Source organism: Colletotrichum orchidophilum, assembly GCF_001831195.1.
Source record: "Colletotrichum orchidophilum strain IMI 309357 chromosome Unknown Scaffold_43.1, whole genome shotgun sequence".
NCBI lineage: Eukaryota > Fungi > Ascomycota > Sordariomycetes > Glomerellales > Glomerellaceae > Colletotrichum > Colletotrichum orchidophilum.
Window position 1 is genome coordinate 19,909 of NW_019172999.1, and position 15,133 is coordinate 35,041.

At 56.4% G+C, this 15,133-nt stretch overlaps 3 protein-coding genes across 3 annotated transcripts; 2 read left to right on the forward strand and 1 right to left on the reverse strand.

The window, feature by feature from the left end:
* Positions 1-607: 607 nt before the first annotated feature.
* CORC01_05947 (uncharacterized protein) lies at positions 608-7,083 on the reverse strand (the record flags this gene model as incomplete). Its single annotated transcript, XM_022617589.1, has 4 exons — positions 608-3,726; positions 4,011-4,057; positions 4,703-5,427; positions 5,482-7,083. The coding sequence occupies 4 exons, from the start codon at positions 7,081-7,083 to the stop codon at positions 608-610; spliced, it is 5,493 nt and encodes a 1,830-aa protein (XP_022475830.1).
* Positions 7,084-7,419: 336 nt separating this feature from the next.
* CORC01_05948 (EB1-like domain-containing protein) lies at positions 7,420-8,743 on the forward strand (the record flags this gene model as incomplete). The annotated part of the gene is made up of 3 exons (XM_022617590.1): positions 7,420-7,910; positions 8,011-8,123; positions 8,211-8,743. The coding sequence occupies 3 exons, from the start codon at positions 7,420-7,422 to the stop codon at positions 8,741-8,743; spliced, it is 1,137 nt and encodes a 378-aa protein (XP_022475831.1).
* A 1,519-nt stretch (positions 8,744-10,262) lies between these two features.
* Positions 10,263-11,375, forward strand: CORC01_05949 (PX domain-containing protein; the record flags this gene model as incomplete). The annotated part of the gene is made up of 1 exon (XM_022617591.1): positions 10,263-11,375. The coding sequence occupies one exon, from the start codon at positions 10,263-10,265 to the stop codon at positions 11,373-11,375; it is 1,113 nt and encodes a 370-aa protein (XP_022475832.1).
* Between the last annotated feature and the right edge of the window lie 3,758 nt (positions 11,376-15,133).

Below are 15,133 nucleotides of genomic sequence, written 5' to 3' on the forward strand. Positions count from 1 at the left end.
TTGGTCAAGATCCACCTCCCCATTCGCCATAACTCGGAGCGATTATCCGAACTAGTCGCGTCTAGTCCCCTCGTGAAAGGGAGCATGCATGATGATGCGGTGCCACACACATGCCATGCATTCTTCCATCGTCTATTTTACCTTATCTTACCTTGATCCGTGCCCCCCCTCCTTTGACGCCATCACTCCTGACTTGACTTAACCTAGCCTTCGCCATCATGCTCGGATGAACCACGGGCATGAGATTGTTGACCGTCATGCTGAACACTTCGGAACACCAGTCTCGCCTGCGTGGAAAGACTTTCAGATTTGTTTGTAAAACTATTTACTTGAATCAACTACCGCCTGCGCCATATTGTTCCATTTTCCGTCCCATCCTTCCCCTCGGCCTACCGCCCCCCCCCCCCCCCCCCCCCCCCCCCCCCCCTGGGGACCGCCCCCCCCCCCCCCCCCACCCCCCCCCCACCGGCCCGCCCCCCTCGCCCACCATCCCCTCCGCGGGACCTCTCCTTCTCCCCCCCCGCCCCCCCCCCCCCCCCCCCCCCCCAAATTACACCTCCTCGCGGGGTATTCGGACACCCATCACTACTCAAGCCCCGAAACGAGGTCACCTTCTTTGCTGAAATGAGCCTTGCTGGTACGGCCGTTGTTGTTGCTGCTGCTGCGACTGCTCCCTCCTAATCTGCCTCTCAAACCTCTTCCCCTCCGTCTTCGCATCCTTCTCCCCGTTCAGGCCGACCCTACTCAGCTCCTCCTTCACCATCCCTACAGCCTCAGCCACCACGTCACCGCCCCTTCGCCACGTGTACAACGCCACCCCGTGCGACTCCAAAACCCCCTGTGCCCGCTGCAGTCGACGCATCCACAGCTCGTGCTTTCTATTCGGAACCGCCGCTGTCGGCCCCAAGCTCGGGCTGCCGTAGGTCGGAGACGTGGACCCGGACCTGAGACTGCCCGTCTGGGTCCTCACAAATGTCGGCGGCTGAGCCTGCTGTGGCCGGGAAGCCGCGGACGGCGGCGGCAGCGCTTCAAAATCAATGTCTTCGTTGCCCGATAGTCTCCGGCGGCTGTCGACGCCTCGCGGACTTAGACTACGGGAACTGGAAGGGGTACCCCGACGTCGCGGCGGTGGAGGCGCCGGTGCGACTTTGCTCGTCTTACTCACGTCGTTTTGCGTCGTAGATGCTGGAATCTTGGCTGCACTCGGCAGGCTCCTGTTGCTTCCCACCGTCTGCTGAGATGAATTGTGCATTTGCGATAGAGGATGAGGTCCGCTCCGGTCTGCGGATGGCTTGCGAGCAGTCGGCATAGGGGGGGGCGTGGCACCCATGCTGTTGACCTTGATTGTGGGCACGTTTGTGTCAGAGGGAGCGCTGCGAAGGGCGGCTGGCTTGTTGGGTCGCGGCGGAGGGAGCTTGCGGCCGACGGCAAGATCGGTAGCACTTGACTGCGGCTTCGGCCTAGCCTGAGTCTGGACCATTGCAGCTGCATCGTGCAGCGTGGTTTCTTCGGGTTCATCTGAGAAGTCAATGAGATCGCCCATGACAGGCCCGACCGTCTTTGCCTCACCGCGTGGAGGAAGACCGGGGCGGTTCGTTGGGGCATCGCTCTTGTCTGTGGCCTTGGACATTGAGCCTCTCTGACGTGCGCCGCTGCTCTCGAATGATGTATCAAAGTACCCGGCTTGCTCGGGCGTCGTGACATCGCGGATGAAGATGGCGATGACACGCCCTGGATGCGCTTCGACCAGCTCTGTGTAAACCTCCAGATCAGCTTCGCCGCTGTCACCCACTAGCAGAAACCTGCGTTCGGGAAAGTCGTGCATGAGCCTAGTGAGGGTACTCTTCTTTCTCTCCGCCACTGGCTCGAAAATACCCTGGAGCATGCCGCTGTACTGCTTCAGATGAAGCGAGCCAGGAGGCAGGCCGGCAATCATGAAGTAACTGGCCAGTACCGGGAAAAGTTGCCAGGGACTGTTTGAGCAGTAGTGCATACTGACACCCATTGCGTGCAGCTCGTTGTACCATTCCCGAACACCATCCACCGTCAAGTCCTTGAGCTCACGGACGAAGGTGTTGCGGAAGATTTCCTTTGCACCATCCGAAATGTTGGAGCGCTTAATAGTGTCGTCGATGTCACTAATCAAGCTGACACCCTTTGGTTCGATGATCTTGACTTCCTGGGTTGCCGACAAGTCCTCGTTGGCGAGCACGCGGACGTGCGTAGGGACGAACTCCAAGGCGGCACGCAGGATGAAGTGGCCTGCGTCGTTGGTCTGCACAGTCCTAGACGCCGATTTCTCGTCATTGTAGAAGAATACAGTGATGGGCAGCTGGACCAGAGGTGTAGTCATAAACGGCGCTATTCTTGCCATGAGGTTGGCATTCGCAACAGACAGTTCGACATCGGTCAGATCGTTGCCCGTTGTGTTTTGCCTCGTCGGTGCCAACTTGGGAGAGCCGGGAGCTGTCATTGGCGTTTGCGTGCCACTTCGTGACCTCGATCTCGCGCGGTACATACTACTCGCATCGTCGTCGGATACATCCTTTGGCGCTTCGCTGAAACCACCCTGATATGCCACACGACGTTCTTCCTGGCCTCTCTTCTCGATTTCTGCTGCTTCCTTCGCAATTTTCTCTTGCTCTCGGCGCTCCTCGTGTGATTGGTGCAAGGCAGACAGGTTATCGGCTGGCGCAGGGGCATCCTGTCTCGGAGCCGGAATGCCACTTAGCTGGCGCGCGAGGCCGATGAGAATGCGGTTGCGCCGAGTTATCGGTCCTTTATGCGGGGAGTACACCCACCCCCTGACATCAATATCTACGATGGCTTTTTCGTCCTCATTACGCTCCCACTCTTTCCTCCAAAACTCTTGGTCCCTAACGCTGCCAGGCTCTTGCTCGGAGTGCTGTTGGTATTCGGCCGTCCAATCCTGCTTGACATGCCTCTTTGCGTACGATGGAAAGATGACCATTTGATCATCTCCCTGGACAGTGATGGCGACATCGGGGAATGATCCCGGGATTGTCGTCCTCGGCATGCCATCCCCCGGCTCCAAAGGCCGGGCCCGTGTCTGCGCATAGCCTTCCCTGATCTCGTTAACTCCGACCGCTGCGGCTCGATACACGCTCCCGGCCTTCGCAGCCAGCCATTTCCGCCGGAAACCTCGCTCGCCCGGGGTGGGCGTGTCTTCTGCCGACCCATATCCATAGCCATTACTGCCATTGCTGGCGCCTCCTGCGCCTGCTGCGCCTCCACTTCCGCCGTAGGTCGTCGTGTAGTCTGAGAAGGCGGGCATCTTCTTGCCTAAAGTGCCTCCTCGCTCCCTCGCATGCCGCTTCGGCCTGGCCAAGGGCGGACCCAAGAGCAGCCGGCGACTGTGTCGCGCAAAGACGTCGACGAGCCTGGACTTGTCGTTCCGCTTGCGCTGACGCTCGAGGATGTATCGGTAGATGCTAGACTGAAACCGGTGCTTAAGCTGCGGGAAGGTGTCGAGACGAAAGTTGAGAAGGCGCTCTCGGTATCGATCTCGTACGCTTCGCGGAAATAGGTATCGGAGGAGACTTGTACGGTTGTGAGGATGCGGACGCGGCGGACCAAGACGCCCGAAAGGAGCCAGCTTGTTCGTAGTTGTGCCTTGGACGGGAGGTCCAAAGACGATGGGAGCAACGGGCGCGGGACGGTCGAGGGTTTTGGGCGTTATGGAAGGGGAGAAGTTTGAGAGAGTCGCTCAGTTTAGAAGTCTAAGGTAGGCCAATGGGGCAAGACGACGGGTGCACGATGTACGAGGCTGGCAGGCGACAGCGTCTTCTGACCCCCACGCTCTACAGCTGATGAATGGACGACAGAGGGTGATGGAAGCACATGATCTCGCGCGGCTCTGGTGGTTGGAACGCTGGGGTGAATGGTTCGTGGTTAACGGAGCGGGAGAACGCGATGAGGTAGGGAGATGATGAGCTTGTGACTCGCGGGAGGGCGAGGTCTCAGAAAGTCAAGCTAAGCACCTTAGTTACGGTAGGCGTAGGTGCCGAAGCCGTGTGGGTTGGTCGGCACGTTGGGGCTTGAGGGGCAGATGCGACAAAGTGTCGGAAAGCGATTATGCGGAAATAAGCAAGCTCTCCACTGAGCTAAGGCATCCATCCCACATGCATCTCCAGGGCTCCTCTCTGTAGCCGAGCTGACAGTGCTGACTGCAGCCCAGCCCTGCAGGTGCGAGAAAAGGCCTGGTCGGGGACGTGCTCCGGGGCGAAACGGGTCATTACGTCATCCACACCCAAAGCTGAAGCTCTCCGGGCCGCTGTACCTACGAATACAGATAGCTAGCTGGCATGCTGTCAGGCTTTTCAGCACAGCTTCAGCACAGCTTGAGACGCCCTGTAATGATCAGCCGGGGACGACATTGCACAAATGCAACGTTGCTTGGCCCCCAAAAGTAAAGCACAGACTATCTAGTTAACCTACCTAACGTGCTTACCTACGTGCCTAGGTACCCAACACAGGTACCTTGTCTGGGGTGTAGATGAAGGGTATCCGAACTTGCATTACCCATGGTACCTAAGGTGATACTGTTACTGGAGCCAGAGAGCGGGTTCGGCTCGACACTTTTAACACCATTTTGGACGAAAACCCCTGCCAAGAAATGAAATGGTATTGGAACATGGTATTTTGGTCTAGACTTTTGGACACCGCAACACATCAAAATCACCTCTTCTGGCGCGCCAGCTTCGCCCTGGTCCTCCCCTTGGCCGGCACGTTCTTCTTCTTGGGCTGCTTCTTCAGGTTGAGCACCGCACCCTGCCCGTCGCGCTCCGCCCTGCCCTTCTTCCACACCTTGTCCTCGCTCCTCATCGACTTGGCGTCGAGCTTCTTCTTGTCCTTGTTGCTGAGCTTCGGCTTCTTGCCGCCCTTGGACCCGTTGAGCTCGTCGCGCCCCGCCGCCTTGGCCTTCTTCTTGTCCTCCTCCGTCTCGAACCATGTCCGCTTCGGCCGCGCCTTGATCTCGGCCTCGTGCGCCATAATGTTCTCGCCCTTCTTGAGCTGCATCTCGGCCTGCTGGAACTGCTTCTCCTGCTTCTCCTCCACCATAATCTCCTCAATCTCGTCCTCCATCTCGTCCACCTGGTCCTGCCACTTGTCCGCCTCCGTCGGCTCAATGACGCGGCTCATGATCTTGGCGCCCTGGGCCTTGCCGGCCTTGACCGCCGCCTTGACGACCTTGCGGTCCGGCTCCGCGGCCAGTGTAATGGCCACACCGGTTCGGCCGGCACGCGCGGTACGACCGACTCTGTGCACGTAAATCTCAATATTTTGGGGTGCTTCGTAATTAATGACTGTGTCGACGCCCTTGATATCGAGACCACGGGATGCAAGATCCGTCGCCAAGAGGTAGTTGACCTTGCCATCACGGAAGTTCTCAACACTGGCAATTCTCTGCAAAACTGGTTAGCGAGTATACTTGGCCGAGAGCCTTTTGCTAGATCTTACCTGGGCCTGGTTCATGCTACCGTGAAGCTCTGCGCAAGACAAGCCAAACAGTCCAAAGATAATTCTCGCTCGGTGGGCGTCCTTCTTCTGGCGGAAGAAGATGATGACACGCTCTGTATGCATGGTCTTGCAAATGTGCACGAGGTAGCCCATGCGCTTTTCCTCGCGACCGGGACGCAAGCGAACAAACTCCTGCACCAAGGTGGTGACGGTCTTGTTCTTTTGTGAGTCAACCATGACTCTGGCGGGCTTGTTCATGCCCACTCGCACCAGCCTGTCTACGGAAGACGTCATGGTCGCGGAGAACAACATTGTCTGTCTTGACTTGGGCAGGGTCGTTAGGATCTCGTTCAACTCATCGGCGAAACCGTCCTCGAGCATACGATCGGCTTCGTCGAGCACGAGAATCTCCACGGTGTCCACATTGAAGCTGGCAGAGTTCCTCATGTGGTCGATGAAACGACCGGGCGTGGCGATGATGACGTCTGGCCTCAGCCTCAGCTCGACCTCCTGAGCCTTGAGACTCAGACCACCGACAGCGAGGGTGAACTTGATGTCGGTGTATGCGGCGAGCTTGGTGGCGACAGCGTGACACTGGATAGCCAATTCACGGGTAGGGGTGAGAATGACCACACGGCTAGTAGGCACCTTCTTGGGCCTGTACAGAAGACGTTCGAGAATGGGGACCACAAAGGCGGCCGTCTTTCCGGAACCAGTGACTGCACCACCGACAACATCCTTGCCCATCAAGGCAATGGGTACAGTCTTGGCTTGAATAGGCGTGGGCTTGGAAAAGCCAACAGCGGCCAGACCTCTCAGCAGAGGACGGGACAGGGACATGGCCTGGAAAGATGATGCTGTATCCTTCTTGCCAGGTTTTGCCGGCTCTTCGGGAGCGAAGAAAGCATCGCGTTTCGCTTGCTCTTCTGCATCTTCCTCCTCTTCGTCGTCTGAGCCACGGTCGTCGGGATGATCCACGGGTGTCGCAACAGAATCGTTGTCGGATGCTGCGTCGTCATCTTGCTCGGCGTCTTCTGCATCGGAGCCCTCTTCGTTCTCGGCTTCAGAATCCTCGACATCAGGATCCACACCCATGCCGAAGGCATCGTCGGCCAGGACTCCGTCTTCGTCGTCGTTGAGGTCGATATCCACGTCCATGTCGTTGTCCACCTCAGGGTCTGCTGCGTCCTCCTCTTGATGCACCTGCGGCTTTTCCTCGCCGCCCTTCTTTGCCCGTCTTCGGCGAATGATTTCGTCCAGATCAACGCCAAGAGACGCATTGCTGTTCATGGACTTCTTTGCGCCTTCGAAACCCCAGCCCTCAAGCTCTGCGTCACCGAATTCGATGGCATTGTCTTGCGCAAATTCGAAGTCTGAGTCCATAGCACCATCGTCTTCGTCTTTTTGGCCCCAAATACCCTCGGCGACTTCTTGCTCCGGCGAGTCCTCCTTGGCGGCGGCCTTCTTCGATTTCTTGGTGGCCTTCACCTTCTTCTTTGGTGGCGGTGCCACGGCCTCCTCCTCGACTATTTCCTCGTCATTGTCGGAGATTGTGTGGACGAAGTCGTCGTCAATTTGCTTTCGCTTGTGAGAGGGCGCCATTTTGAAAGGTGGAATGCTCGTTGAGAGAAACAATTGTCGGGACCGCGGGGTATCGTCGAGCTTTCACACACGCCTGTCTAGTGCTTTCGCAGTTCCCAGAGCCAGAAATTTTTCTGGACGGACGGTGGAGCTAAACTTTTTCTGCCGTCTTCACAGACCATCCCCTGTCACAGGCGGTCAGACAGCCGGCGGTTGGCACCGCGTGGGGCCCCGAGACCTTTCAGGCTTACCTCACTTATCAGACGGAAGGAACGAAACAATACGTTCTGTCCTGGTACACGTGACGGTGTTTGTCATCAGCTCTAGTGGCAGGGGCAACTCCCGATAGACCCCACCATGGTTGATTGGGAGACCATTTTATTGGCAACAATTTTGGCAGCCATCACGCCGGGCGCCGACAAAGCAACGAGATTTAATTTCTGCCCTGTTGCTCTACAACTTGTCATTTTCGGTCCTAACCAAACTGGGCACCTTCCTTCTCTCCCACGTCTGCTTCTCGACCTCTCGACCATCATCACCACCACCGCGTCTCTGCTTGTTTCGAGCGTCGTTACGATTTTCCCTTTGACACCCCGAGCGCGCAGTCTTTTCCCGATTGTCATCAAAGTTCCAGCCGCAGAGGCAAACACACACATACAAGATGGGCGAATCCAGGTGGGCGAGCTTCCATCCCCTTCCATCGCGGTGCTGTGCGCAGCAGTATCTCAGACGTTTGCGCGTCGCAACTCTCTGCTAACACAGCATGGACTTTCTAGACAAGAACTCATCCAGTGGCTGAACCAGTTGCTCTCCCTCAACATCACAAAGGTCGAGCAATGCGGTACCGGGTAAGTTACTGATCGGATACCCCTCCCCCGCCATGTGTTTATTGTGGGACCCTTGATGATTTTGACGATGGTGATTGCTGATGTTTGACCCGATCTGCAGTGCAGCGCTCTGCCAGGTGTTTGACAGCATCTTCATGGATATCCCCATGTCCAGAGTCAAGTTCAACGTCAACAGCGAATATGCGTACATTCAGAACTTCAAGGTGCTGCAGAGTAAGTTTGCGCCATCCTACCTCTACGTCCACCTCCCCCCATCGGCACGGAAGAACAGTCACGGCTGACGAGATCTTGCTTGAACAGACTGCTTCCAGAAGCACCAAGTCGATAAGCCCATCCCCGTCGAAGCGTTGGTCAAGTGCAAGATGCAGGACAACCTCGAGTTCCTGCAATGGACCAAGAAGTTCTGGGACCTGAACTTCCCCGACCACGAGTACGACGCAGTGTCCCGGCGAAAGGGCGCCCCCGTGCCTTCTGGTGGTGGTCCCACTCCGCGTGCCGCGTCCGGTACCGGTGCCGCTGCCAGACGGGGCGGAACCACACCCCTCGGCGGTGCGCGTGTTCCCAAGGCGGCAGGCCCCGGCTCAGCTGCTCTGCAGCAAGAGAACGCCACCCTCAAAGAGACGGTTGTCGGCCTCGAGCGCGAGCGTGACTTTTACTTCAGCAAGCTCCGTGATATCGAGCTCCTGGTGCAGCAGGCCGTGGAGGAGGACCCCGAGCTTGAGAAGCAGGAGGACGGCCTCGTCAAGCAGATCCAGACCATCCTGTACTCGACGGAGGAGGGTTTCGAGATTCCGGCCGAGGGCGAGGCTGTCGACGACCAGGAGACCTTTTAAATCGGGGGCTCCGACGACAGGGCGATGGTACAGATGGAAAGGTTATTTTGGTGGATGGGGTGAGTGTTGTGTAAGGGGAGTCCAGAGGTAAAAGCACACATGGGTTTGGCGCTAGTACAAATACCCTGCGGCACGTAATAATCAGTATACCGGCGATGAGGCTGAGCGGCCCTCGGACTGTCGAGACAGAAGTCGGTCAGAGCTTGCGGCAGTCCCGTCCCACATGAGCAGTCATGATAGAATCAAAACGTTTTGTCTGGGAGCCTCGAGTCATTGTAGGTGGGTGGCACAAGGAGAGTCTGAGGCCTTGAGCCCACGGGTCCGAGATTGCATTCCAATACGGCTACGCTGTCTATTTTGAGCGTGATTTTGATTCTGTATGGCTTCAGAGTCGCAGCAAGTTTTGGCCAGCGAGTAAGCCTGCAGGTCAGTCCTAACGTCTACACTTGTTACAGAATAAAAGTCTGATGCCTGAGAGTTACACATAACTATACCTACGCTGAGCATAACCTACTAGGAGCATAATAGCATACTATCATTACCTGCTATCCAAATACCTTACGGTGGGATGGTTTGCAATTTGAATTGTGACTGTTTTCTTCATTGAACCATTGATTTCTATAGCAGTTTATTGATTGACTACCAAGAAACAAATTCCTACATGGATTTGCATTGGATTGCATGGTGCATTGCTATGTGAATCGTTCCAGCAGCATGCGTATTGGTCACTGTTGATCGACCGGTTTATTGGATCGGCCTGGACTTGTCAGCACCGCCCAGTTCCTGGCCTGAAAGACCAGGTGCCTGAGAAAGCGAGGTGCCTAGCTGAGGATGACCCAGAAATGCGGTCATTCCGGTTACCGCCCCAATTTAATGGTTCCGCGCAATGCGCCACACAGGTAGCGCACACGACCAGCAACGACCGCTCTCTTCCAGTGCCAAAACTGCTACCTAAGCCCACTGGCAGGCTACCGTTTAGGAAGCTGGAAGGGACAGGGGATCTCAAAGCAGCCCGTGCTGCACAACCAACTGGCGCTGCCTCGACCTAGAAACCTGAGGTGACCACCGGCTGATCTACCTATCCCTCTCTCTTTCTCTCCGGACGGTGGAACGGAGTAGAGACGAGAAACTCAGACATTCCCCCGAAACCTTTTTGGGCCTGACGCAAACAACTGCTGACCAAGGCCATCATTCCGAGCAACAAACGCAAGACTACTTGACCAGCACGGCGGCTGCCTTCTGTTCTTTTTGCGGCCACAGCATTCGCTCAACGTCATCTCGACCTCCTCTACAAGAGCAAGAGAAGACCTTGAAGATCAAGCAAAACAACAGATTCGAGATTGATTGCCTCCATCTTCCCAAGTCACCATCGACAAGGGGGGCTACGACATAAACGCCCAGCTCGTCCGAGGCTTTCGCACCTCGTCCAGCAATCCCAATCTTCTCATCACTAAGAAGCAAAAACAAAACTCACTCCTCTACACATCTCTCGCTTCGAGCACGGCACAGCACCGTCACCATGGCGCCTCCCGCCGAGATCTCCATCCCCTCAACCATCCTCTCGACCGGCGAATCGAAACCCTACACCCTCTACAACATCACTCTCCGCCTCCCCCTCAAATCCTTCGTCGTCCAAAAGCGTTACTCCGACTTTGCCGGCCTCCACCAGACCCTCACCTCTCTCGTCGGCGCCGCGCCGCCCAACCCGCTCCCGGGCAAGTCCTGGTTCAAATCCACAGTCTCCTCCCCGGACCTCACAGAGCAGCGCCGCCAAGGGCTCGAGTCCTACCTCCGCGCCATCGCAGAGTCCCCCGACCGCCGCTGGCGCGACACCTCGGCCTGGCGCACCTTCCTCAACCTCCCCAGCACCGGCGTCGGCAGCACGGGCAACTCCTCCGCCAGCGCCCACGGCCTCATCACCAGCGGTCGCGCCGGCGCAGCGGACCCGACGACCTGGCTCGACCTTCACCGCGAGATGAAGAGCTGCCTCCACGACGCGCGGAATCAGCTTGCGAGGCGTGATGGCGCCGTCGACAGTAACAATACCTCCGCTGCCGCTGAGGCCGGAGCCGCCGCCAAGAAGGCGCTGGTCAAGGCCGGGACGCTGGTGAGCACCCTCACGGACGGATTGAGGGCCATGCAGGAGGGCGGACGGCTCGGAGACGGCGAGCTGCGGCGCAGGAGGGACCTGCTGTCCTCTGCACGCGTCGAGAGGGAAGGGCTAGACAAGCTCAGTAACAGCATGGCACAAGGAAGCAGCAGGAACGGCGGCGGCGGACCCGGCGGACGGGAAGGGTGGGCCTCAGCGGGGGATAAGGCGGCGTTACTCGGGAGAAGCGGCGGCGGTGGGGCTAGGACGGGCGGACGGGTCCTGGGGGCCCCGCTGCCGGAGACGGAGCGGACGAGGGAGCTGGACAATAACGGGGTCGTGCAGCTTCAGCGGCAGATGATGAGCGAGCAGGACGAGCAGGTCAATACGCTGGCGGCGATTGTGCGGCGGCAGAAGGAGATTGGACTGAAGATCAATGAGGAGGTGACGGAGCAGACCAAGATGCTGGACCGACTCAACGATGACGCCGACCGGGTCGGGGGCAAGATTGACGTGGCCAAGAAGCGGATCAAGAAGTTCTGACGGGTCGGAGGGTGAATTGTCTGTGTCGGTGACGGTGCCTCGACCTGCAGCAGCAGCAGCAGCAGCATCACCATTGGTGGTCGCAAGTGGCTTCGCGGCGAGAGCCGTCGTGGCCGTGCTCGGTGTCGTCGTGTGGTTTCTTTGGTTCGGCGGGCGGGTACTAGATGCTTTTGCGTGGTGCCTGGAGTTTGGTTCCGTTTTTTTGGTCGCGCGGACTCGTCGATGAATTGCTCGACGGTGATTTTTGAGGGAGTTTTTGGCTTCCAGTATAACGACGTACGTACGCGAGTACGAAGGTTCGCATTTACATACTCTTCAACAATAGCGATTTTGGTTGTTCCTCCCCACCCATTTCTTTTCTATTTTTCCAACTTTCCTTTTGCTTCCCAGTTGAGAATGGAAATACCAGAGTACGTTACCTAGGCAGCTCGAGCATACTTTCTATCCAGATTGATCCTTGGTTCCTTGACGGCCTCAATGTGCGCGTGGAATAACTACATGTACACTTTCGAGAATGTTTTGAGGAGGTTCATGCTAGTGCTGTTCGCCAAAATGATGCATTCAAAAGGCACAGGTACTACAGTTCGAGGCACAAGAGTCATTCTCAGTGATGCGTGAGGCATACATACACTCGACGGCCTTATCAGATGTGCCATTGGACTTCAGTACTCGTTGCAAACACATTGTCATCAAAGTCCAGGGGGATCCGAAAGCCAAAGCAAGCAATTCTAAGCAACTGGAAAGAAGGCGGGATCCTCATAGAGAGGTCCGATTGTCTTTTTAATCCGCCAATACTTTGGAAATGAAGACGCTGTCTCGAGTTGGCGTGCCGACATTGCTGTGTTCATAGGTAGTTGATGATTCTTCCGAGCGCTAGTAGCACTTCGTGAGGTGATCAACAAAGATGTGTGGTTTAGGCACATCACAATTCAGTAAGTAAACACAATCGATTCCAATCTCGACTCTTTATCGAGGAGTGATCTCCTTCAAACAGCTCCCCGGCCAAAACAATGATCTTGTGTGAGGTATACGATGCGCCAGTCAACGTATGGACTTGATTGCCAAACGTTTCTGACGGTTCTTGCAAGTCCGTCATCACACTGCGTGACAGGTCACCCCCAGAGACGGATCTGCCGCGAAGCTCTAATAGAGCCGCTCCAACAGCACAGTTTGCATTGGGCGCTGACTTATGCCGCCGTCATTTCTGCAGTGGTTGTGCTTTCCCAAAACCAGGAGATGGAGTATTCGTAGCGACGCGACGGTGTTTCCGCGCCGGACCGTTCCTCGTGCATATGCAGACGGCGGTTGCTTACGGACGGGGACACCCCTGCCTGTATCGAGCGCTGAGTTGGTTGCATGCAGCTGACTGCAGCTGCCGTCACATCTCCCGTTTTCGCGAAGAAGGAATGTGAAGCAAGTGGTTATTGGGCGACGAGACCGGGGAAGGGGGAATATCAACGTCGCTGCATAACCCAGTGAAGCCATCGTCAGTTGGCTGCCGTCTCAACGCCTTGACTCGAGAGACCCAAACTCTCTTTGTGGGTGTGGCTGTCCAACTCGTGTATCCGCAAAGCCAAAGGTTGCCGGCCGGCAAGGCGCGCCAAAAAGACGTTTAGCGTGGCACATTGTGGCCGCGTCCACTTGGTGACATTTGATACGTCACCCGAGCGCCGGGATGGGGCACACGGTGCAAGGGACTTCCCGCGGTTGCTGGGCAACGAGAGCGACCACCGTTTCCGAGAAGGGAAAAGTTTAAAAGTGTGAAAGAAAAAACGTCAAAGAGGAAGAGAGAAAGCCTCCTGCTCCACAACGGCCGCTGAGTCTCAGATGAAATGACGGTGCAGTGTCACAATTGGCGCCCAACGGTGCCCTGCTACTGAGGCTGGTCGTACTCGAGCCCATCGAGTTGCTGAACCTCATCGACCCAAGGGAGTCCCAGTGAGCCGGGCGAAAGAAGATGATGAATATCGAGGTGGGTGCAACGGTGCGGGACTGGCGGAGGTCGTGTGGACTCCGCGCATGATGGCTCTCTCCTCTTTTCCCCCTCCTCAAGTCCTCCTCTTCCGCATCACCCTCCGACACCCAAAGTGGATGTGCTGGCGCCGAGGGGCCTACCAGGGGTGAATAGCCTCAAGACCCGCGATTCGCTGCCATGGCGTCCGAGGTGGACCTTTCCCCCAGTGATTGACCGCTCGAAGAGACCACAGACGACTCGGCGAACAGCCTGTCATAGGCAGGAGATTGAGCCAATTCTTGGGATTGGACCGTCGAAAGAGGGGAGGAGGGTCTTGAAAGTTTGCGGTTTGCTCGATCGAGCTGGGTGGAGAGGGTCTTGGTGGGCTCGGCAACAGCAATTTGTTGTGATGATCTGTTAGTGATGAGTGGGCGAGGGCCGCTTGCCGTCCATCCGTTGGCTGATATTCGTCTGATATGATGGCGAGGGGCGGAGGAAGAAGACGAAGCCCATATCATTGAGCACAGCAGGTAGAATCTGAATGTCTAAGTAATCGAAGAAGGAGGGAGGCTATCGGGCTTGTGCCACGGATTGGGAGCGGTGGCTGGAGGTTGGTCATCTGTTGGTTTGATTTTTTGTCTCAACTTTTTCAGGGTCTCTCGGCGTTGCAAGGAATATCCTCTCAGCCATGAGGTGGAAGCTGGGATGGCAGTCTCTTCCCGATGAACGCTCAGTTGGCATTCCAGTCCGGCCAAGGTCATTACCCCAGCTGGTCTCATGCAGGTGCAACGGGTAAAGAACAAAAGGTTCGAAGCTAACGAACTGAAAGTAGTGATCAAGGGGAATAAGGCTCTGGTTGGAATGCAGAGAGAAGAAGATAAACGCATCTCTGAGACATGCAATGGTCCGCCCAGCTGGTGGCAGCCGCTGCCATTCGGTATAGGGTCTGGATGTCCGAGTGCCTTCCTGCCTCTAGCTCAATTCGCAGCTGTCAAGATGTCACCATTCCCTCGCCTAAGAGAGGTCAGTGTGTTAAAATGGGTCTCTTCTGGCAACAAACAGGGTCCTTCTTGTACACTACCTTACTCTTACTGCCTGTCAGTGCCCTGAGGTAAGGTACCTTAGGGGACGTTTGTACGTACTGTCAGCCAATAGCGCCCAGTTACACACCCCCAACTTTTGCTCCCCTAATCCCACCACCACCGCCTCTGCACCGGTCGCCCATGGGAAATTCCCAAAGTAAACACAAAAGAATTCCTGGCCCCTTCTCGTCCCCTTCTCCGTCACTTTTCTCTAAACACCACCACCAAACTGACCTCCACCAGGAACGGCGCCGTGTCACCAGACAGCTCCATTCCCTCCATATTTGCCTTGCTAACCAACAGGGCAAGTTCCGGAACAACAAGACTATTTTTGTCTCAGCCCTTTTCCTCGCGATCGGACACAATTCAAGGACCAAGCACCAAGCACCCGCCACCTGCAAAAAAGCGCAAGGCCGGAGCGGGAAGACACGATTCATTGAGCCCAGGCACCAAGCATCGACACCAAATACCTCTCAAGTCCCTATCGGATCCTTCTTTGCTTTGACATCTTGGTCTCTTACCGTATTTTTCCTCTTGGCTTCCGGCGTTTGTTTTTCCGCATTGTTGCTTGTGAGTACCTTATTACAAACTCCTTTGCCCTACTCTTATTTCCCTTCTTGTTGCTAGTCGTCCCAACACACCTGCTTGTCATCCAGCTACCACATAGCGCATATCTTTGCTGCTTCAAGAAGAAGAAGAAGGGAAAATGCTCATGGCTCCTT